Source organism: Kwoniella botswanensis, chromosome 1 (assembly GCF_036426115.1).
Source record: "Kwoniella botswanensis chromosome 1, complete sequence".
Taxonomy (NCBI): domain Eukaryota; kingdom Fungi; phylum Basidiomycota; class Tremellomycetes; order Tremellales; family Cryptococcaceae; genus Kwoniella; species Kwoniella botswanensis.
In genome coordinates this window covers 918,622-940,740 of record NC_088599.1, presented here as the reverse complement: position 1 = coordinate 940,740, position 22,119 = coordinate 918,622, and the positions used below count along the sequence as shown (strand labels likewise).

General features: G+C 45.5%; 7 protein-coding genes across 7 annotated transcripts; 4 read left to right on the top strand and 3 right to left on the bottom strand.

The window, feature by feature from the left end:
• Nucleotides 1–1,370: 1,370 nt before the first annotated feature.
• Nucleotides 1,371–2,676, top strand: L199_000358 (uncharacterized protein; the record flags this gene model as incomplete). Its single annotated transcript, XM_064886125.1, has 2 exons — nucleotides 1,371–1,532; nucleotides 1,591–2,676. 2 exons carry the CDS (start codon nucleotides 1,371–1,373, stop codon nucleotides 2,674–2,676), a joined length of 1,248 nt encoding a protein of 415 aa, XP_064742197.1.
• A 335-nt stretch (nucleotides 2,677–3,011) lies between these two features.
• On the top strand, nucleotides 3,012–5,160 carry L199_000357 (gamma-glutamyltransferase; the record flags this gene model as incomplete). Its single annotated transcript, XM_064886124.1, has 7 exons — nucleotides 3,012–3,245; nucleotides 3,341–3,538; nucleotides 3,615–3,876; nucleotides 3,943–4,121; nucleotides 4,198–4,352; nucleotides 4,422–4,633; nucleotides 4,724–5,160. The coding sequence occupies 7 exons, from the start codon at nucleotides 3,012–3,014 to the stop codon at nucleotides 5,158–5,160; spliced, it is 1,677 nt and encodes a 558-aa protein (XP_064742196.1).
• Nucleotides 5,161–5,452: 292 nt separating this feature from the next.
• Nucleotides 5,453–7,437, bottom strand: L199_000356 (uncharacterized protein; the record flags this gene model as incomplete). The annotated part of the gene is made up of 12 exons (XM_064886123.1): nucleotides 5,453–5,720; nucleotides 5,798–5,808; nucleotides 5,867–5,960; nucleotides 6,057–6,167; nucleotides 6,241–6,289; nucleotides 6,356–6,413; nucleotides 6,470–6,521; nucleotides 6,588–6,656; nucleotides 6,739–6,948; nucleotides 7,017–7,227; nucleotides 7,291–7,312; nucleotides 7,387–7,437. 12 exons carry the CDS (start codon nucleotides 7,435–7,437, stop codon nucleotides 5,453–5,455), a joined length of 1,206 nt encoding a protein of 401 aa, XP_064742195.1.
• A 429-nt stretch (nucleotides 7,438–7,866) lies between these two features.
• Nucleotides 7,867–10,261, bottom strand: L199_000355 (uncharacterized protein; the record flags this gene model as incomplete). The annotated part of the gene is made up of 8 exons (XM_064886122.1): nucleotides 7,867–8,253; nucleotides 8,329–8,553; nucleotides 8,616–8,743; nucleotides 8,807–9,439; nucleotides 9,505–9,856; nucleotides 9,922–10,004; nucleotides 10,072–10,182; nucleotides 10,243–10,261. The coding sequence occupies 8 exons, from the start codon at nucleotides 10,259–10,261 to the stop codon at nucleotides 7,867–7,869; spliced, it is 1,938 nt and encodes a 645-aa protein (XP_064742194.1).
• A 349-nt stretch (nucleotides 10,262–10,610) lies between these two features.
• L199_000354 (uncharacterized protein) lies at nucleotides 10,611–15,713 on the top strand (the record flags this gene model as incomplete). Its single annotated transcript, XM_064886121.1, has 7 exons — nucleotides 10,611–12,195; nucleotides 12,252–13,769; nucleotides 13,834–14,173; nucleotides 14,246–14,400; nucleotides 14,462–14,701; nucleotides 14,764–15,340; nucleotides 15,404–15,713. 7 exons carry the CDS (start codon nucleotides 10,611–10,613, stop codon nucleotides 15,711–15,713), a joined length of 4,725 nt encoding a protein of 1,574 aa, XP_064742193.1.
• A 317-nt stretch (nucleotides 15,714–16,030) lies between these two features.
• On the bottom strand, nucleotides 16,031–17,318 carry L199_000353 (uncharacterized protein; the record flags this gene model as incomplete). The annotated part of the gene is made up of 5 exons (XM_064886120.1): nucleotides 16,031–16,081; nucleotides 16,153–16,523; nucleotides 16,596–16,871; nucleotides 17,017–17,089; nucleotides 17,157–17,318. The coding sequence occupies 5 exons, from the start codon at nucleotides 17,316–17,318 to the stop codon at nucleotides 16,031–16,033; spliced, it is 933 nt and encodes a 310-aa protein (XP_064742192.1).
• Nucleotides 17,319–18,399: 1,081 nt separating this feature from the next.
• Nucleotides 18,400–21,756, top strand: L199_000352 (uncharacterized protein; the record flags this gene model as incomplete). The annotated part of the gene is made up of 13 exons (XM_064886119.1): nucleotides 18,400–18,693; nucleotides 18,766–18,970; nucleotides 19,325–19,785; nucleotides 19,857–19,982; nucleotides 20,046–20,173; nucleotides 20,243–20,267; nucleotides 20,332–20,415; nucleotides 20,486–20,646; nucleotides 20,710–20,802; nucleotides 20,882–21,055; nucleotides 21,119–21,425; nucleotides 21,519–21,642; nucleotides 21,710–21,756. 13 exons carry the CDS (start codon nucleotides 18,400–18,402, stop codon nucleotides 21,754–21,756), a joined length of 2,229 nt encoding a protein of 742 aa, XP_064742191.1.
• Between the last annotated feature and the right edge of the window lie 363 nt (nucleotides 21,757–22,119).

Below are 22,119 nucleotides of genomic sequence, written 5' to 3'. Positions count from 1 at the left end.
ACCGTTGATGTCTGATGCCTGATGTCTGATGCGAGAATTGGAAAGTTGTGCAGAACAAAACGTCGAGGTTGGTAAACAGGTTAAGTTGGTTGTTTGTCGCGTGTAAAATGTCAATGTCCGTTCCGCGTGTCATCTCCATTGTTTTGCCACCCACCCAGCTCCTGATTGCGAAAAGAATCTCTTAGGTTGTCTCTGAATGTCATGCATGAGATTGTATAGCCCGAATTACACCTTGCGGCGAAGAGGGAAAAAGTGATGGAGAGGAAGAAGGTACAGCACCGGGGCACAATCTGCTTGTATATACGAGTGAATACGAGTACAGTAGACCTGGTGTGAGCAGTATCTTTGAGTCCACAGGTTTTAGGTTGAGCAATGAATGATCCGGCCTTACAACGAGATGACCGTGCATCACAAATGACCGGATGACCAACCTTGATGGCCACGCTCTTGCAGGGTGTTACAGTACCGCTTTCTACTGAAGTACGTGGTCTGCTCAACCTTAAATCGCCTTTTGCCACTGAATACCAACGCATCACTGGACTTGACTTGTAAATCAGGTTGACGCAGAGACAACCTCAATCCATATGCATAGATGATTTTACCTGCTCATCCGGCATACCAGATTTTGCCATTCTTTAAAGGCATGTTGACAAAAAGCTTCTTCTCGCTCAGCAGACCATTTGATCTGACAGTGAGCGACACCCAATTTTCAGAGACTGCTAAGACCATCTCTTATTAGGCCATGGGCACCGATATTGGTCCGCACATGACAAGGGGATGTCGGCAGTCTGATGCTGAGTTTAGTCGAAATCTACATACACTAATATACAACTATGGTACATACAAGCTATTCGTTTACATAATCTATTATTGCTGAGTTTTGCCGGTGTCGCAGACTATCCCCTTGGCATGGCCCCAGAGACACAACCCGTTTATGATGAGGTATCTAATAAACACCTCGACCACCCAGCAGGCCATGACGTACGGTCAGTTGTACCAAGCGTTACTCATTTCCTAGACAGATCCTTCATAGCGACTTGAAGTAAAATCGCGATAGAATGGCAATGGCAGATGACTAGACCTATCTGCTTCCGCGAAAGCGATGCTGAGATGAACTGTACTTGAAAGAATTATTGGTCAGTCGTCAGTCGGATTGAAGTCGTAAATCTCTTGACCAACCTTATTTTGGTCGACCCGCCAATGTACATTATTAAATGCTCTCTGGATGCATATTGACTTGCTGATGTTCTTTCTTCTCTTCTTTCCATGATCAATCCACTGATTCGTTCACTATAGCCGTTCATAGCTTGTGACCTACTGTACAAAAACCTCTCCAGACACTGAATAATCGACATTCCAAACATATCAGCATGGACCACCAGGTGGCCACCCGCCTCTCTCCCTTTACCGTGCCCGTAGAGGTCGCAAAGGATTTGAACGCCTTGAAAAATCACGTCTTCGTCTATCAGAAGCCATGGGAATTCGATTTTCCTCAGCTGAAAAGACGTGCCAAGCTTATAAAGGACGCAAACGTGAATACAGTCTCCTTTTGATCATAAATCGCTCGCTGATGTGAAAATGTATTCATAGGTACGAGGACTCAAAGTATGGCCGGGGCTCTCCAATGTCACTCAGCAGTCTAAATCGTACTATATAGTCTGTTTAGATGGTCTACCTAATCCTAAAGAAGCAGGACAGGATGTCGAAAAGTGGACATATATTACCATTCAGCAGTATACCGAATTGATCGAGACTTGTGAATATCAATGTCTTACTCTTCGGAAAGCTGGCAGACCCGATCCTCCGCAAGGCTTTCCTATGGACCCTCGCGAATTTACAGAAATATGTAACGAAGACCTCTTGAGTTACGGGATCTGGCAGGATACCAAGTCAATATTGAACGGCTGGGCCCTACGACGAGAGCCTGAGACGGGCCTCACGAAGCCCTCATACTCGGAGCGATACCTCGCGGGCGTTCAAGAGTACAACTCAACTCGATACGATGAGCAACGGTGCCACTTCCGTCTTTTACAGGCTTATAAGGAGGAGGACCAAAATCGAAATGCAAGGCCAGCGTCTCCGGAACCTACTGAAATCAGTATACCAACTTATATCAGTCAGATGTCTACCGATCCTAACCAGTACGATCCTCCTCCTCCTCTCTTGCAGCGACATCTTCCCTATCGACTCGCGGAAATTATCAATTTCGTGCTCCCGCCTCCCTCTGGCCCCCCATCATCCGTCGCCACTTCGCTCCGAGTTGGTCCTGCATACGCCACACCCGCAGACGACACTTATCGGCGTGCGATCTCTAGATGGGTCCAAGCTACGAAGCAAGCCAGGAGAAACAGGAATCGAGATGGCTTCGAAGAGGGTGAAATAGCGGAGGAAGACTCTGACGACGACACAGAGACAGTAAGGGATTTCAGAAGGGATAGTCATTCGGAGGATAACGCTGGTTATGAAGAAACGTCTACCGGGACTGAAAGTTACGGATACACCCCTTCCATTACATCCAGCCGAACCGACGCACCCTCTCACTTGGCTTACGCCATTGACGAAGAAGAATCGGTATTTGTGTCAGTCTCTGAGCGCGCTTATGTCCTCATGGAGAGAGAATATCAAAGAAGATTAGAAGCAGGTGAATTAGAAGAAGGAGAGATACCGGAAGATTGATAGGAATTTTGCTTTGGTGAATTTTTCTTTCAATTTGCTTTGATAGCATTCGCAGCTTTGATAGTTGCTCTTGGATACTGCCACTTGTGTACTTGTTTTCTTCGATTTTGTCTTACTATGTAACCAAACTGTTGTAACTTTATAATTCTGAAATTGTGCCTGTATCAGACTCATGACATCTCGTCGGTTATGCATCCCGATACGGTCAGATCCGATAACAGTTGTCGGACACTTGTCCGACATGTTGCGAGTCCTCATAAGTCATACTTCGTACGATTTGAGAGTCTCACAATGTATCTTGCATAACCTAGCTGAAAGTCTAATCATCGATCAACATGTTCAGAGATTCAGTCCTGTCCGGCGCCGTTACATGTGAAGATACTCGAGCATCCGAGATCGGCACCACCATCTTATCGGAGGGAGGTAATGCAGTAGATGCTATAATAGCTACTATCTTAGCGGTAAACACTCTATGTCCATACCATTCTGATATTGGAGGAGGTGGATTTGCTATTTTGAGAACTGGCGATGGTGAGATCAAAAGTTTGAACTTCAGACATACTGCTCCTGTGAGTACGCCCACCTGCGCTATAACTTGACCAGACGTCTGCACCCAAGTCTCACATGGTATCGAACTGGCGCTGACTTTTGGTGAGTGACGTAGGCAGCTGCAAATAACGAGTTCTACAAGAACCCGGAAGTATCTTCGTCCATAGGAGGTGCAGCAGTCGCTGTACCAGGGGAAATCAAAGGGTTGGAAGAGTTACATGGGAAATACGGAAAGTTACCTTGGGAAAAGTTGTTGGAACCGTCGATTAGGCTCGCAGAAGATGGGTTCGAGGTGAAACAGGATTTGCACGAAGTGAGTAAAGAATCTGCTTCTCTCCTCTTCTCCTGTCCCGGATGATCACTTGTCTGACTGTAGTCTTGCAAAATAGTTCATCACTGCAGAATGTAATCCACCTGGATCATCAAATCTCTCAGGCTCATGGATGGAGAACGATTCATGTTATTCCTCCTTATTTGTCGATGGTCAAGCTATACCTGTAGGCTCGACATGGAAAAGACCAGAATATGCCAATACCTTGAAGCAGATAGCCAGAGAGGGGTCGAAAGCGTTCTACGAGGGTGAGGTGGCCGAGGCTTCGGTGAAAGTGGTGCAGGAACGAGGAGGGTTGATGACCTTACAGGATCTGAAGGGTCAGTGGTCTACTCCCGTGTTGTTGTTGCAATCGTGATCCGGTGGAAGCTGACGATGAGATGTAGAATACAAAGTAGAATGGAACCAGCCATTATCGATACCTTACAGAGATTATACCATATACGCAACGCCCGCTCCAGCCTCAGGTGCGATCTTCTTATCTGCTTTGGGGATGTTGAGCCATTTCGAACCTGAAGGTAATGGTAGTGTGAAAGATTTACATGTTTTGACCGAATCTTTGAGGGTGAGTGAGCTCGTAGCATTATGCTGCAGCATGCTACAGTAGTATTGATACCATAGACTGAGATGATCACAAATAGCTCGCATATGGTCAGCGGACTGCGTTAGGCGATCCAAACTATGTTCCTGGACTGCTCGAAAAACAGGCATCCTGGCTTACACCAGATGCCTTAGAAGAAAAAGCAAAGCTGATCACTGAAAAGACCCATGAGCCGGACTACTATAAGCCACCCAAGTGAGTCTTTCATGGCAGCGCTTCAGTAGTAGAGAGTAAGAAAGCTTATGGTTTTGGTATACAACCTAGAGTCGAAATTGTAAATGATCATGGAACTTCCAATATCACTGTGGCCGATGCTGACGGCTTGGTCGTGTCGATCACCACGACTGTTGGATTAGCTTGGGGTTCTCGCGTTATTGTACCTGGGTATGGATTCGTGTTGAACGATTCTATGGATGATTTCTCAGTGGAGGGTCGACCGAATCAGTGGGGTTATGAACCTCAAGTGGCTAATTATGGTGAGTGTACTTACCTACCAATAACAGATGGTCAATTCCTTGATCGCTGATTTGATTTTGCCTTGCCATGTAATGCGATTCGTACATTAGTTTTCGGTGGTAAGAGACCCCTAAGTTCAAGCTGTCCCTATATCATCACCCGTACTACCACCAACCAGCCACACGCATCAGGAGGTGCCGCAGGTGGATCAACAATCATCTCGGGGAACGTTCAAGTCGCAAGGAATATATTGGATTACGATTTATCAGCGAAGGAGGCACTGAGAGCCAACAGGTTGCATAATCAGCTATTACCGAATGTCTCCGAGTTAGAACAGTCTTCTACGCATCAAGGTATCACAGTTGATGGGTTTAGCGAAGAACAAGCCAAAGGATTGGAAATGAAAGGACATCAGATCAAGTTGGTCAAGAAGAATAGGACTACACCTGTGGTGATGAGAATGTACGACGGAAAGAAAGAAAGATGGGAGGTGGGAGCCGAACCTAGAAGGAATGATTCGGGTGGTAGTGTTTTCATCGCTCCATGAGAAACAGGTTCAAGATTGCAACGGGTTTTGATCAGCTATCTCAAATCAAATAGACAACTCAGTAGAACAAATAGATTAAAACCAAGTATAACAGTATAATCATTCCAGGACCAGATGTAGTTATTAGTACTCATATGCATGGACAAATCTATGCAACTTGCGATAATAAATTTCGTATCCTAAGTATAGCCTTGAAGACCTTTTAATGACTTCCCCTTATGCGCCGCTCCTCCTTCTCTTTGATAAATCTCTTTCTTCGATTTCTCGAAGTTTTCTGGAACCAGGATGACACCTATTTCTTTACTTTTCCCTCCTTGACCTTCTTACTCCACTCTTCCGCCGAGTTCCTGATCACCCAAGTCATCTCGTAGGTCTTAGCGGCATCTTCGTAGCTCGAGAAGATCTCTGGGCTTTCACCACCTTCGATAGCATCGATGAAATGATTCATCTCAGTTTGGTAGGCATCGTCACCGGGTGTAACAATCTTCTCAAATTCGTCAGAACCAGGTCGTCGGATGTGCAATTCGGGTGCTTTAGAGGTACCGAAGATGTTTTGTAAGCTAATTGAGAAAAAAAGCGTTAGCTTTGGTGACTATGCCAGGACCTGGGATGACGTGAAACACGACGATGCACGTACATGAAGGCGTACTGATCACACCATAGACATCGTCAGCTTTCTCTCGGCATTTAGGACAAGCTGACTCACACCATCCGCAAATACTTCCAATTGGACCTCGTAATCTGTTCCATGGAGAGCAGTAGAATGGAGGAAAATTCCTACAGCTCCAGATTCGTATTTCCTAGAGAGCAGATTGATGTCAGTCCATATACCTATATTGTCCATCGGTGTATTGCCTATCTCGCTAAGGGGCATAGTGGATGCGCAATGAACTCACCAGCTCGCGGTGGTAGCTCTTGGAATTCTAAGATCATCAGGAATGACAGATTCATCAAAGTTCTTCTTGGACAATTGACCTGGTTTGTCATCTGCTTCCAGAGCGTGAGCACTATGATTGTATCGTGATCAGTACTTCCGATATGGCAGATAGACAATGTAAGGTGGATCGGAATTGGACTCACGAGATAGTATCAAAGTTGATTTCTCCACCCAAGAATCGTACGAGATCACCTAAACAGATTCATGGTTCAATGACCATAACCTAAGTCATATAGGTAACTCTCAAAACCCACTCACAGATATGGGTGGCCTGCTCGATGATGGGTCCAAGCATGATGTCTTTGTTCCACCATTCCTGAGTATTTCCATCAGCTCGATTTCTGTAAGTGCTTTAGTACACACCATACTTACAGTTTTGATGGCCAATTCGTAAGCTACCACGAATCTAGCATTGGTTGCCATCCTAAGGGAGGGCACATGGATCAGCTGTATCATTCCGTGTGTGCCAGACATGAGGTGTACGACTCACACATTGAGATTGTTCTCCTCAATAATCTTCTTGACCTGTTGAACGATCTTGAGGTATCTCAGCACGTACCTGGACGGGCGGACAAGAGGACATCAGTTAGGACCACCTGCTCATCAATCATTATGGGTGATCTGAATACATATAACCTCACCCGATGGAAATAGGGGCCTTGTGATTCTTCTTCAAATACTCAGAGACCTTAATAGCTTCTCCTACGCTCTCTTCCCATGGTTGACCGGTAGCTACTGGTTTTTCAAAAAAGATAGCGATGTTGGGGAAAGCCTTGTTCAGTTGGATCTCAAGGTCTTTTCCTGGTTGAGTTGATCCTCGAACGGTAGGTGGAGTAGCGACGAAAATGGCTCTATGTATATTAAGATGTTAGACTATGTTAGGATGGTATGTTCCCGCTAAAACAGTACGATCACGCACCTAGGCTCCTTGGCTTTCCCCTCGTCCACCAGCTTCTTGAATTCTGCTACACTCGGTAAGATCACTGTATTCTTATACGATTCCTTATGAGGTCCATCTCTTTTGATGTTCAATGCCTCTTCAGCTCGGGTGGGTACGACTTCAATGACAGCGTCGACAACAAGTCGAGAACCGAGTTTCTGCTCTGCTCGTTTGGCAATGTTCCATGGTCCTATCATCAACTACTCTGTCAGTTCACTTTCATTTTCCAACTGGAAATGTGAAAATTATTGACCTTCTGGTGTTCCGAACATTGCCTACAAGCCATGGGGCATAAACCATAAGCTCTCAAGTCTTTGTCAATTGGAGTATAAGGGATAAAGATACTCACGTAGCCGGCACCGACCATTATAACGTGGAACTCATCTTGGGCTGATGACATCTTTGAGCAATGTTAACCGATAAGATCAATGGATCGGAGATACAAGAAAGGACGAATGTAGGATTTCACAAGGTGTCGGCCAGACCGAAGACGAGATGAGAGTGGTAGATGACAAGGTTGCGATCCCAGTGAACTCGTAATTGATCTGTAAGGCAATATACTTGGCATCTTGCATGGTGATTCGATTTCGATAACGCAATCCATCGACCCTATTCCGATTGAAAAATATGGAAATCGCGGTTACAGGCAAGATCCAGGCACAGATAGAGTTAAACATCGGCTGGCTGCCTTTTTAGCGTACCATCGGAAACTGTAAAATCTATATAAATATGGGTATATCATAAAATGCATAGGAAATGTACAAAACAGCGATAGTATCTACATCTATCACATCAAGACCAAGCGTAGATGTAAGATGCACTCAACAATCTAATTCCTCTTTCGCTTCAAAATACCTTTTAGTGGTTTCTCCTCTTTAGCGAAAGATACCCTCTTGACCTTCTTTGAAGGAGCAGGCAAAGATGCCCTCTTTCTTTTCTTGGCAGCTACAGGCTCAGGCTCAGGTTCACTTTCCTCCTCATCCTCTTCTTCTTCATCCTCCTCATCTTCCTCGGGATCAGATCCTGATGATGGTTCAGGGCCATCTTCCAGTTCTAGCTCTTCACCTTCGTCAGATCCTATCAGTATTCCTTCATCGTCATCTTCTTCGTCTTCGTCATCCTCGTCCTCGTCCTCATCGTCATCTTCATCTTCATCTTCATCTTCCTCATCTTCAGAGGGACCAGCCATAGCGGTGTAATCATCATCCAAGATAATCTGTTCAGAATGATCGCATCAGCCTTGAATTACAATGGACAAATAGAATCGAATCTTAGAATAATTAAAACTCACATCACGTTTATCGACTCCCTCAGCCCCCTTGAACCTGACCAGACCTTTTGGGTTCTCCTTCTTCAAATCCCTCTTGGACTTACACTTCTCCAACACAGATGACATGTCATATTCCACTTTCGTGGCTGACAATGATTTTGGAGCAGTAGTGTAATATGGGAAAGTGTTGAATGCCCAGTCTCGAAGTATCACCCTGGCGGCAGCTTCAAGATCTGGTGTACCGTGCTATCGTGCAAAACAAGGTCATTTGAGCTGGTTGTCACCTCGTGCTTTGACGCTCAACTCACCTTCTTGATCCGTCCTTGAGCACGAGCAACTCCAGTCAAGAAAGCCTCTACGTCCCCGGCCTCGAAGAAAGGTACGTTGTAAGCCAACATGAGATCTTGGTGATTTGATCGTTTTATGATGTAATTGACTACAATGAGACAGCTGGTCAGTAACTTGCTGCTATGCGAACTATACGTAGATGACAACTTACCTAGTGGAAACGCATCCTTGACTTTATCTACCCTACCCAAATTTCTTCGTAGAAGGTCACCTGCTAACCTAGCTTCCAATGCATCCCACTTCTCCGGGTTCACTTCCTCTTCATCTTCGTCGTCCTGATCTTCATCCTCGGAATCATCATCTTCAGCGTATTCCCATCCTGGAGTGTCGATCACCCTGACCTTCTCACCATCAACTTCAATCTCCACCTCGACGGGAGCCTTGGTCTTAGGTTCGGGTATCTTAGCGGAGGTTGCGGTTGGGATGTAAGGCGCGACAGCATGTTTGGGTTGTTTGGGCGAGAGCAACGAATTCAAGATTGAGGTTTTCCCTACAGATGGTAGACCCATAAAGGCGATTACTAGAGGTTCGACAGGCTCCTTAGATTTGGATTTTGAACCCGATTTTGATCTTGATTTCGATTGTTTTTCGGATGACCATTGCTTAATAGCTTTGAAAAACTCGTCTTTACCTAATGACGAGTGTAAGGGCAAAGAAGATGATGAAGGAGTTTTAGATGAAGATGCAGAAGAGGTTGGCGGAGAAGGTAAAGAGGATTTGAATAGGAACGCAGGGATGTCGAGTTTGGCTAACCATGATGCGAGAGCTTCCTTTGGTACGAGGTCTGGAGAATGGCATCGGTCAGCTAAAGCTCGGTCTCAGGTGATTTTCGGGGACTTGTTAGCTCACCTATCTTGTTAACAAGAAGAACCACTCTTCCCTCAGCCTCTTTCACCAAGCTTTCAACGTGACCACTTCTACCACCCAATATATCCCTTGCATCTACGACTTCACAAATGACATCTGCTCGGTCAATCACGTCCGTAAGGGTAGCAAGAGCAGTGTCAATCAAGTCAGGGACATCTGCAGCGACAAAGCTGGATGTTGATGGTTCAGCAATGGCTGACAAAGGGGCAGTTCGAGAGAGGACTGCCCCTGATAGCGAGATGATCCCAGGTGTATCGCCTTCAGCTTCTTCTTGTGGTGGTGCAAGCTTGGCGGCTTTAGCAGCTTCCCTTCGAGCAATCTTCTCTTCTTCGGCCTATCAGTGGATTGATATCGTCAGTTAAACGACCCATGCGAATGTCATATTTACGCTCAGCTGACCTTTCGTCGCTCTTCAGCTAATTCGGCGAGAATTTGATCTTTGAATGGGAAACTATTGGGAATCCCCGGATCTTGCTTCTTTTCTGAAGTCAAGGAGATATCATCAGTATTGAAGTGTGAACAGCCATCATGGAGTCGAACGATACTCACTAGACTTCCATGTCTGATCCTTCTTGGCTGCCTTCTTCGTTTTCCTCTTGTTGTCAACAGACTTCTTGTGGATCTTTGCCCTGTCTCGGGTCGTTTTACGATTAGACGTCTCTGTGGGACAAGTCGATCAGCACTATCACTTTGAGCTCTCTTCCAGGATCCCACACTCACGCTTCCTTATTCTAGGCATGGTGTTTGGTCTTTATTGTAGGAAGTGTTGTATACAAGCACGATGACAGTTAGGTGACCACCGTGAAATTCATTTGCATTCTTCGAAAACATAAAATCTTGAAATCTTGAAATCTTGAAAGGCCTCCACTTGAAATCGATGAGAGAAGAGAATTTGCCACATTGGGTAAAAACGGTCATATGTCGGGAGTAAAGTGGGCTACTCTTATACGGTGTGATGTTTACATTCCTTTCAACCTGACCGCGACTATCTTTGCCAAACAACCAAACAAAACATTACCACATCCATAATATTTCATCGCTTGCTTCTTACCCATCCATACCATCCATCAGACAACAGTAACATCAACATGCCGTTCCCTAATCCAGGGTGGCATACAGATGAGCTGGCAGAAGAGTGGCCGGAAAGCTCACCTTCACCACCAATGATGCCCGTGGAATTACCTCCTATCCCTGGACCAACGATCAACATGGACTCGATCCGAGCGAAGAGAGGCTCTCTCAGAATGTTGGGTCAAGCCTCAGCAAGGCCATTACCACGTTCCAGGAGTGCCAGCTCTGGATCACAACCTGGTAGAATAGTCTCTGGTCATGTCGATAACGGACAGGGTCATATACCAAGATCAAGATCGATATCGCATAACGAAAATGGTTTACTGTCACCTCCCTCATCCAGATCATCTTCTGGTGCAGGACAAGAAGGGGCCGGGACAGAAGCTGCAGCTGGAACTTTCGTAGTCAAAGAAGGAGTAGAAGATAACAGAGGTCAACATTTAGCTAGAAATCCAATGGGCCCCAAAGGCAGTAAAGATATATTTGGTGCTTTACCTTTAGAGAGGATGTTTGATCCACCTTCACCACCTACCAATCCCACAAATCAAGAGCGACAGTCTCCTCCTTCCATCCTCGAACCGATAGCCGAATCATCCACCGCTATCTCTACTCCAACACCCGCTGCACCCGATCATGCTCGACGATCCTCTCATCCTTACGCACCTGCAAATCCCTCTAGGCTCAGTAAATCCGTCACTCCCTCTTCCAATGATTCATTCACTACCACCTCTTCCGCAAACGGATCCCTGGGTCGATCTCATATCATCGAACAACATATCGTTCACGAAGAAGCAGACTCACTCATTAGAGATGACACCCTTCTCGGAGAAGATGAGGACGATTCCGTTTTACCTGGAGAAGGTGAATTCCACACTGCTCCTCAAGGTCAAGATGGAACGATGAAGAGCCGTCTTGGGGAGATAACGTTGAAGTCTGGAGAAGTAGAAACGGATTTATCACCTTTCAACCGACGTGGATCGGGAGACTATCCATTCACTTTCAACGCACCTCGACATCCATCTGGTAATATCTCATCAGAACGAGGTCATTCAGAACGGTCCATTTTCGATCCTGAAAATCACAACAACGGGGAAGAAGGGCCATCTCATTCGACGCTGAATATGAAACCAAAATCTCGTCCCGCTTTAGAGCAGGTACAGCCTCTCTCTCGGGGAGTATCTCAACAATCGTCGAATCCTGGTTTACGATTGTTCAGGAGTACCTACGATACATATACTCGAGAGCACTTGTCCGCTCTAGTGGATAGTATTGCGATTGAACCCTCACCTTCACCCCCCGCCGCTCAAAGTAGACAAGCTTCAAGAGATTGGTCACCCAGTGTCGAGTATTCAGCTTCCCCTTCTGCCTCGGACTCAAGGTCGACACCATCGGGTTCTAGCCCATCGTCTGATGCTAGATCATCAAAGAGATTAAGACTTTCCCCTGCCTCCCCACCGAAACGATATTCTGGTCTGAGAGATTGGGGTGCTCAAGGAAGAGCGATGATGGAGAAAATAAGAGGAAGAGATACGGCAGATGAGACTACCACTAGTGCAAGTAAAAGTCAGGACACCGCGAGTGATCCTCATGCGTATGAAATGGGTAAGTTCGCAGTCCGTCTGGAAGTGAGATCTATCGCTGATGGAAACCGATTACAGATGGACCAACTATTGATTACGCCGCATTACCCCCTACGCCTCCTCTCGACCGAGCTTCTCCCCGTCAACCTACCGACAAACCCACTCATCGTTCCAATCCTTCCACCACGTCTTCTGGCTACCTCAGAGCAGCAGAAGATATCATGGCTCGAATCAAATCTCGAAAAGTGTCTGAATCCGCTTCTGGTGTAGAAAATAGTCCAGTTGCTATCGGAGGTCGACGAATATTATCTGAATCAGATGAGAATCGAATGTGGGAGGAAGGAGCTGAGGATTATGCTCGATCTCGCTCTAATGCTAAGCCTCGAACTGGACCTAGTCCCCGTAGAATACTTAGACGACTCAGTGCTTCTGAAGAGATTAAGCGAGTTGCCGAAGAGGATTCTGGCAGCAGTGATGAACAACCTCAACCTCTTCGAAGTAGTCTACCGAAACACCGTCAGCAATTGGAAGAACGACGGCCGACGAGTCGAGCTTCCACATCAAGTAATCCTAATCTTGGTGGGCCGTCCCAACCTGCTCAAGCACCGTTCGACGCTGATGATCTGAATCGTTACATGTCATCCTCCACTCATGCCACTTCCACTACCATCTCAACTTCGTTCGTCAAACATCGTGGACCTAAAGCTGTCTCTTCCGGACCAGCTCATGGAATGAGGATGATCCGACCGGACGATGTCCAAGGTGTAGTCCCTGATAGGATTGGCAAAATGAGATTTGACAGAGCCGGTATGAGGTGGGTACGAGAGGAGCTAGGACCAGTGGACGAAGCTGGAGAAAGTAGATTGGGAGGGAGTGAAGAATCTGTCGATGTATTTGCCGGCATGGAGAGTCTGCCTGATGATACTCAACGGAACAATACCAATGGGAATGTGCATACGGTACATCAAGCGGAGATATCGGTATTCAGCGTCAGCTCGACATCTACCTCTGATAATGGTGATGTGATACTACATGAAGCAGAGAGGACTAGAATTATAGATGACGAAGAATCGGAGATGATGTCCGAATCGGAAGAAGAAGAAGAAGCAGAAGATCCTACTGAAGTACCACCAATCCGACCATCAGCGCCTTCACCAAAATCGGTTGAGCCGGTATCTCCTCATCGCCCAATGATACATCATGCATCTACTGCACCGGCAATAATGACTCCCACCCCATCCGCTTACGCCCCTAAACCTATTCGATCGGCACTGCGAAATGCCCCCACCCCAGCTGGAGTATTCAAGAAACGTACGGGCTGGTCGGACGAGGTCACCCCTGCTGGTACGAGAGGAGCTACACCTGGAAGTAGCGGCAAGCGATCGGTCAGTTTCTCCGACGGCAAGAAGACTGGCAAGATCGTTGGTCTGGAAGTTGAGATCAGAACTACCGCTGCTCGATGGAGTACAACGGAAGAGAATGATCTTTTCAATGAGGATTCGAGTAGTCATAACACTGGAGAGAACAGTAAGAGCTTCTTACCTAGTGCTAGAACGAAGAGGATCCAGAATCTCTTGGAGGATATGGAAGAAATGAGTGAGTTTCGATCATCGCATGAACGAATATATTCATGATTTACTGATCATCGATTTGTTAACAGGTCTCGAAGATGAAACTCCCTCGAAACCCTCTCGAGCCGTTGAGAGACCGGCTTCAAGGGCTTCTTCGGCCCATTCATCGGATTCAGAATCCACTGTCCCTATTCGATCGTTCCGTGGAAGATCCTTCAGAGCCCATACGCCTAGAAATCCAGGAGACGCAACGTTCCTCACTGAATGTTCGTTCGGTGTAGCCCATGATAAACTGGTAGAATTGATTACGGATGTTCATCCTTTCGAAGCTCATTGGGAGGAATTGAAGAGTATAAATCTCAAAGGGAAAGGAGCGGACAGTGTGGCGAGATTGAAAGAATTTTTACCTGCTCTTGACGAGGCTAACTTGTAAGTTTATACTGTCCAGGTACCAGTATGAGATGAACAATATAGCTAATTCTTTGTTTTTGTAACAATAAGGGATGATAACGCCATTTCATACCTTAGTGGTATACCTTCGACAGTCAGGAATCTCCACGTTGCTGGCAATAAGCTTACTAGCTTGACTTCGGTGAACCACCTAAGGAATCTTCAGTATCTGGATATATCGCGAAATCAACTTGATAGTGTTGCTCGTGAGTTGCCATGAATGTGGAGTACGAGGAAAGACCAGAAACTGATCATTGCATTTTACAGAGCTTGAATGTCTCAGACATCTTCGCGAGCTCACAGTCGACAATAATGCCATAACAGACTTATCGGGTATCATGGACATGGATTGTCTGATCAAACTCTCATGCGCGAACAACCAAGTCGAAAATTTGGATTTGAGTAATGCTAAATGGAGCAAGATGGAGACCATCAATCTTGCGAATAATAGAATAAGGAATGTTAGAGATCTGCACAAGTTATCTTCGGCAGCTTCTATCAACTTCGGTCAGTTGTTTCTAGATCATACTTTTCAGGCGTCAATAGCTGAAGATGTCCTTTGCAAATAGATGGTAACCAGCTCGAACACCTCGAGCCTTCTCGACCTATGACGAGTGTACGAGTACTCCGATTCAGCGAGAACAATATCGATCATTTCGATTTATCACTTTTCCCCAAGGTCCGAACTCTCTATGCTGATGGAAACAAGTTGACTCATCTATCAAGATCGTCTTCTTCCTCTTCAAATGGAAGATTGGAGAACCTGTCACTAAGGAATCAACGATTAACTATACCATTAAAGTTGGTTTACAAAGATTTGGAAAATATCAAGAGATTATACCTATCTGGTAATTCCCTATCTGACGGTTTCTTCCCTTCGCCCTCTTCACCACTGTACGCTCTGGTCTATCTTGAAATTGCAGCTTGTCAATTGACGGAATGGCCAAATTTCTCAAAATTACTACCGAATTTGAAAGTACTGAACATGAATTATAATTACCTGAAAAACCTTAATGGTGTAAAGGGATTGAGAGGTTTGAGGAAGTTGACGTTGGTAGGTGGTCGATTGGGTAGTGAAGAATCGAATAATAAAGGTATTCTGGAAGGGTTGAAAGGGTTAGATAGTTTGGAAGAAGTTGATTTTAGGTAAGCGCGACGGTTCACATCGTCATCCAGGAAATTCACTGACTATGAATTGGGTTCACGTAGAATGAATCCATCAACATTATCTTATTATTTCCCACTACTCCTTCCTTCATCTTCTTCCACACCACAATCAGCCCTTGACCCATCTTCTTCGAAGGGTCTCGTGGGCGCTCCAGCATCTATATGGCAATCTTACGATTCGAGATTCCGTAAGAACCTCCCTGATGAATGGTACTCCAAACGATTAGTTTACCGTGGTTTGGTCATGTCGACTTGTCCCAATTTGAGGAGATTAGATGGGATACAGATTGAAGATGGAGAGAGAAAAAAGGCAGAGCAGTTGTTGAAAGTTGCTTTCAGAAGACGGATCTAGTAGTTCCTTAAAAGTGAAGGTGCCTTGTATCATACATACTCCAATACCATATTTATCATTTTCGATTTCGTTTTGATTCTCAGGAATATATGGGATTCGAGCTAGGGTTATTTGTTGTAACATATTATCATATACTATCCCATATATAATGTGGATAATGCACATTCGCTCAGTTACAGGAATTAAAACTTCATACGGCATTGTCTGAATATGTCTCCTCGTTACTTGTTACGGCGCACTGATCACTTATACACTAGCCAAACGGCTTCTCTTTGGAAAATCCTTAGTTGTCCGCTAGTTCTCTATTCTAAATTTCACTAAAGATCCTCAGGAAGGTTAGGAGCAGGGAAATCCTCTGTCATATGTTCCTATATCCACATCGGTCAATCAGTCAAAAGTCCATTTCACTGATTGTGTGAAACGTAGATTTCTAACTCACAGCGTAATATCTGAAATGAATTTTTCTGCCTGCAGATTCAATCTCGTCGATCTCTTCTTTAGTTAAATCGGGCAATTCGTTATCGACTTGAACAATCTTTTTGATATTGTTCTCTTTGGTCGAGGTGGTAACTGCCACTACACCTTTACCGATAGTCCACAATAACAATACAGCGGCAGTATCGACTTTCTTCCCTGTTTCTTTGGATAACTTCTCGGCGATTCTCTCCAAGATTGGCTTGATGGGTCCGCCAGTAGGATGTCTCAAGATTGGAGTTAAGGGACCGTAAGCCTCAGTGACGATACCGTGTTTAGCTTGGATATCGAGTACTGGCTGGAGATGAGTGAGAACGTATGGGTGGTATTCGAGTTCTATAGTAGTATCACCAATACATATCAGCTCTGGTTGATTCATCGAAATTTACTAATGTCACTATGACTCACGGTTGACAACAGGCTTGATTCTCGCTACGCCCAATACCGCCTCAAGGTCTTGAGGTCTGAAATTACTGACACCCAAACTTACGCCTTCGAGAGTACCGTCCAAGACGAGATCCTCGAGCGCAGTCCAGAATTGAGCAATCTCGAGTTCCTCGACGACGAAGGGGTTGTGGATGAGGAGTAAATCAGGCTTGAATCCTAATTTGGAGAGTCGATCTTGAACATTGGCTTTTATTGCCTCAGGGGTAGCCGGCACAGCTGAGCAGTGATCGAGATGAGCTATGATTCCGTGGAAAAGCCAGCGACGACCAGCAAGACAACTCACCAGACTCGTTTTTGGAGACTGTGAGTATCCAAATCCAGACACTGTGATTAGCTTCCAGTTCCTTTGTCAGGTAGAGAGAGGTCAGGTAGCTAAGCTCACTCTTGGTAGTCACCCAGATATCCGCCTTCTTAGCTCCAACTTGCTCGATCGCTTGTCCCGTGGCTACTTCGGTCTATGCGTCATATAACTCGAGGTCAATCAAGTTCTCCGCAAGGAGACACAGAGGATGATGAACACACCTTGTACAGCTCAGCAGTATCGATAGCTTTTACACCAGCTTTCAAAGCTGTGATACCATACTCCAAGGCTGGATCATGTTTACCATTGAGTCCACCTGATCCATTACCCCATTGAAGGGCTGGAATCGATTTACCATCTGCCAATTTGATCGTTCGAGTCATATCTATAAGTGTGTATGTCTTGCTCTACGAAGTTTTCAGAGATCGATCTGGAAGAGATAAAACAATTAAAAATCAGAAGAATGGGGCATACTTGATTAGTACTATGTATATATACTATATCTAGATGCCGCATCGCTAGTCAATCAAGCCCTTTTGTGACGTCGACGATCACCACCGGTATGGCGACAGATAACGAGCAAACGATCCGACCAGCCAAACCGGAAATAACGGAGTGCGGACCGGGACATGAAGGATGCGAAAAGTGGAGGTTGACAGAGTTTATCCGTTTATCCAATCTCAATACTCATGCTATCGGCTGGGTGTTGAGATGAATGATAGTCCAAGAAGACCATGTGAGTCATCATCAATGATACCATAAGCTTAGATTGGATCTTACGAAGGATCTGGACTCGCATTGCCTATTTACAGCGGTCACTATTTATAGATGACGAGGATGTGGCAAGGCGAGACGACCTTCTTAGGGAGACTCGGAGTAAGATCGGCCGATTCCCGGTATAAAGATGCATAATACGGTACGTCATTAAGCTCATTGAAGGCTTGGGTGTTACGCCTAATGTTTGGGAACAGCCGCATGTTAGTTGCAAGGGGCCCAGATGCCCCCAGAGTCATGTGCCGTCTCCAGCAGATGTGTCGAGGGGGAATGTTTGAAGAGCTTCTTTCCAAATGGACGGAGAGCAACGCCGATGTCATATGACCTGGTCGCCAAGTATCCATCTCATCCCTAACTGGGAATTACAATAGTGTGAGTAGAATTAACCATAATCTGCTTGCTTGTCAATTCACTCCATGAGACACCCGGCATACCGATACGACCATTCCGCATAACGTTGACGCTAGCTTCATACTTTGAAAGTTTTAGTAAAGCCGAAAACTTCTCTTTCCCAAGCTCGTACCCATCGGACCTTACAGCTGTTATCTACCATATTTGTGGTGCAAGTGGATAGTGAAAAAGTCGATTGAACGATTTCAATACTCCATCATTCGACCGAGATAACAACAAATCACAACTTGCTCTACCGATACCTCAGGTCCAAGACCTAGAGCTGCTCGTACTGGTACCATGCCCAGAGTGCCTTCTTTGTCACCTACCAACCATCGTCGGCCTTCGACATCTACCTCTTCAGGACCTCCACAACATGTTTTCGTGGTCAGTAAACACATAGCTGGACCTTCACAGCATGCGGTATCAGCTGGTGAAGGGGATGGTCCAGCGAGTGTGACTAGTATAGTGGAAGCTTTGAACAAGAGACAACCGCCTAGCTGTGATGCCTGCAGAACTAGGAAGTTGAAATGCGCTGGGAGACCTACAGTCATTGAGTTGGGGTTGGAGGCGATAGCCACTGTACAATGCGAGGTGAGTAGTATATTGGATTTCGATCAAGACATGATCAAGATGCAACGCTGATATCGTATGAAATAACCTTAGCACTGCCGGGAATGGGGACTGGACTGCTCGTACCTGTATCAACGTAAACGACGGGGTCGCAAGAATCGGGTCGTAGAGCGATTAGCAGAAGAGCAGCGAGCGAGGAGAAAGTCACTAGGAGGGGATGTTTTATTAGGGCAGGTTAGACCGGGTACTGGTGGTGGATCAAGTAGCTCGGATGAAGAAGAACCGGAAAGAAGAGATAGTTTCAATGACGGACCAAGAAGGGATAGCTTTAATGATGGGATGCGAAAGGAAAGCTTCGATGTTGGACCGAGAAGAGAAAGCTTTACGGATGATATGAGAAGGATCAGTTTCGCTGGAGATCACAGACGAGATACTTTCAAGAAGGAAGGGGCTTTCCCACCATCAGTCTCCAATGGGTATAGGAGCGATGAAGCTAGGCAGCCACCACACACAGCGGTGAGTTATATATCCACGTGATTCCTCTCTATGCTGATCGAGAATCACTCTCATAAGCCACCACAACCCATTGCTCCTGCGTTACCACAACGACCATCATATCACCAACCACCATCTCATCGTCCACCTGAACCAGCATCAGCATCAGCATCAACCGCAACAGCTGTACCGCCGCCTTTCATGCAAATACCTCAGCTATACCATCAGGATTCCAATCCCCTTATCAGACCTACAAACGACTCTCCCAGACCTTACTACCCTTCTCCTCCTGATTTCAGTAATCATGCTCCACATCCTCCGCAGACAATACAACCTTCTTCAGCTCCACCTCATGCCTTCTCTTTCTCGAATTCGGCTCAGAGTAACGGTACAATACCTCCACATCGGCTGCATCAGCATGACCAGGCCGCTTCCTTACCTTCTGTGGCTTCTCATGATTTCGCAAATTCGATTTCAGCCATAAATTCAACTTCACCCAATAATGAGGTATCACCCTCTGTGGCGCTTTCAGAGGCTTCTATACCACCTTCTACATCTATCGATTCTGTCTTACCTAGAGAGATGGCTATGAATACAATAAAATTATGGTTCGATCACGTGAGTGTTTTGAGAAATTGACATTGGAGAACCAAAGGTATTTGATCTGATTTCGTTTTTCTTTTTGGTAGATACACTGTATCATACCGGTGATTCATCGACCATCATTCATGGCTGACCTAGTGACACATGAGGAAGAACGTAGACCGATGTTCTTCGCTTTGATCATGGGTATGATAGCGACTACCCTCATTCATGTGGGTGACAATTACATCGGCGATCTCATGAGATTTTTGGGCTAACAAGTGTGTTTTGCTCAGGTACCCAAATCATATTTTGGGATGTCAGCGGAAAGCGTTAGAAAATTGTCAGATAAATGTATGAAAGCTTGTTATGCCGTCACGAGGAGGGAGATGGATAATCCTAATCTAGATCTGATCTGTATAAAGTGAGTTGCATAGGAGTGAGTTGACCATATTATCTGATTGACCGACAAATTTGTTTGATTTATTTGTAGATATATGGTATTCATCATACACAACGTAAGCCCTTTTAAATCTTCATTTCCATGATCGGACAGGTGCTGACCTCGTTATACTCGGATAGAAACATGGTAATGTCGGGTTGGAAGCAGCTGCTTTTGGGGAAGCGCAATATTTGGCAATCAGTTTAGGATTGCATAGAGAAGATGTAAGTTCGAGTCTCCTTTCTGAAAAATTCAAGCAGTATATTGGTATGGTGTCTGACACTTTCATCACAGACATATTACGGCTTAGATCCTATAGAAGCTGAAAGACGACGCCGAGCATGGTTCTTGATATACAATGCCGACAAGTTCGAAGCTGTGGCAAGAGCCAAACCCGTCTTACTTCGTCCAGATGAATTCTTAGGTCCTGAAGCGACCAATTTCCCAACAGAGTTGTAAGTCGATGTATCCGTGACGTTAGGGTTTGGATTTTATACTGAGAGGTGCTTGAAACGTAGGGATGATAAATCAATCACGAAACATGGCTACTTACCCAACTCGATACCTGTACCTTTGATTAGTGGATTTAACATCTTGACTAGAATTGTAACGTAAGCCGGCTCTTCTCGATTATTTGCATCATACAAATCGATAGACTAAATCTGAACGGCGTTCGTTTATTTTCTTTAGCATCTTGGGTGATATTTTGGTACACGAAAGGGATATTCGTCGACGACCCCCAAACGATCCTGAAGAGCTGTTGTCGGCACTTAGACAAGTCAGACAGCTTCAGCAGCGTATCAAAGTCATTGCCGATAAGCTACCTCGACCTTTTCAGCTTGAAGTCGGTTCTGGTGATGTCCTGTGAGTATGACTCATTCATCGTGTGACGACGAAGGTTTACTGACACAGGGTGATTTGATCTAGACCTGCACCAGGATGGGAAGAAGCTATCCGAGATGAACTCGACTTGTTCTTCTCCGATCCAATGTCATCAGAAACAGCCAAGGATGGTTATCTAGTCCTCAAAGCCAACATACACGTTACACTGGCTATGACCAGACTTCGACTTATTCTCCATAGAGAAGATCTATTGAATAGGAGTGGACAAGTGGGAACTCCCAGTAGGAACGCTGCTGAGTTGGTGGCTGCAGACTTGGGAGAGAATGTAGATTGGAGACATACAGTGTATCAAGATTTGTTCAAGGCCGTGCATGGTATACCAATCCAAGCTGTACGTTTCATATTGTCTCGTCCTCTCAGCTCATATGACATTGAGAGTGGACACTGACTAGATGGCGATTCTGCGATATCTTCACACACATAGCTGGCTGCAAATGGGCCATCGTTGGTTACGAAAATTAGAGTAGTTGCTGTTACGCTTCTTGACGCTATGCCATCTCAAGAACAGGCGGATCCGAACGTGCAAGGAATAGCAGCTTATCTACTTGGTAAGCTGGAGAGTAATGAAGTACTCTATGACTTCAACTGATTGCTTGTGTGTTCGATCTTACGCAGACTTCCTGAATATCATGAGCAGCATCGAAAGTCAATTCGCGGATTGATTGACGATTGCACCTTAGTCGCCCGTGTCTCTTCCCTCCCTTCCTTGTACCCCTCGCTGAGGTCATTCTCTCTCGCTCTCGGTCCAATTTCGCCTGGTCCATACCTTGGTCCCAAGTACAACTGGAAACGGGAGGATGATGGACGAGTGGGCATGAAATGACGATGGACAAATGGCAAAGAGAGGAAGGGATGACCCAAGAAGTGGAAAGAAATGGATGATGGTATATCTTACTTTATTTATTGTACGCTCCATGCAGTAGTATCGTACCGTGTCAATAACATGGTAGCATTTCTCTTAGACAGTTTGTCTTTGGTATCGCAAAATCAAGATCATCGCACAGATCTCCTTCTGCGAGTTCCGG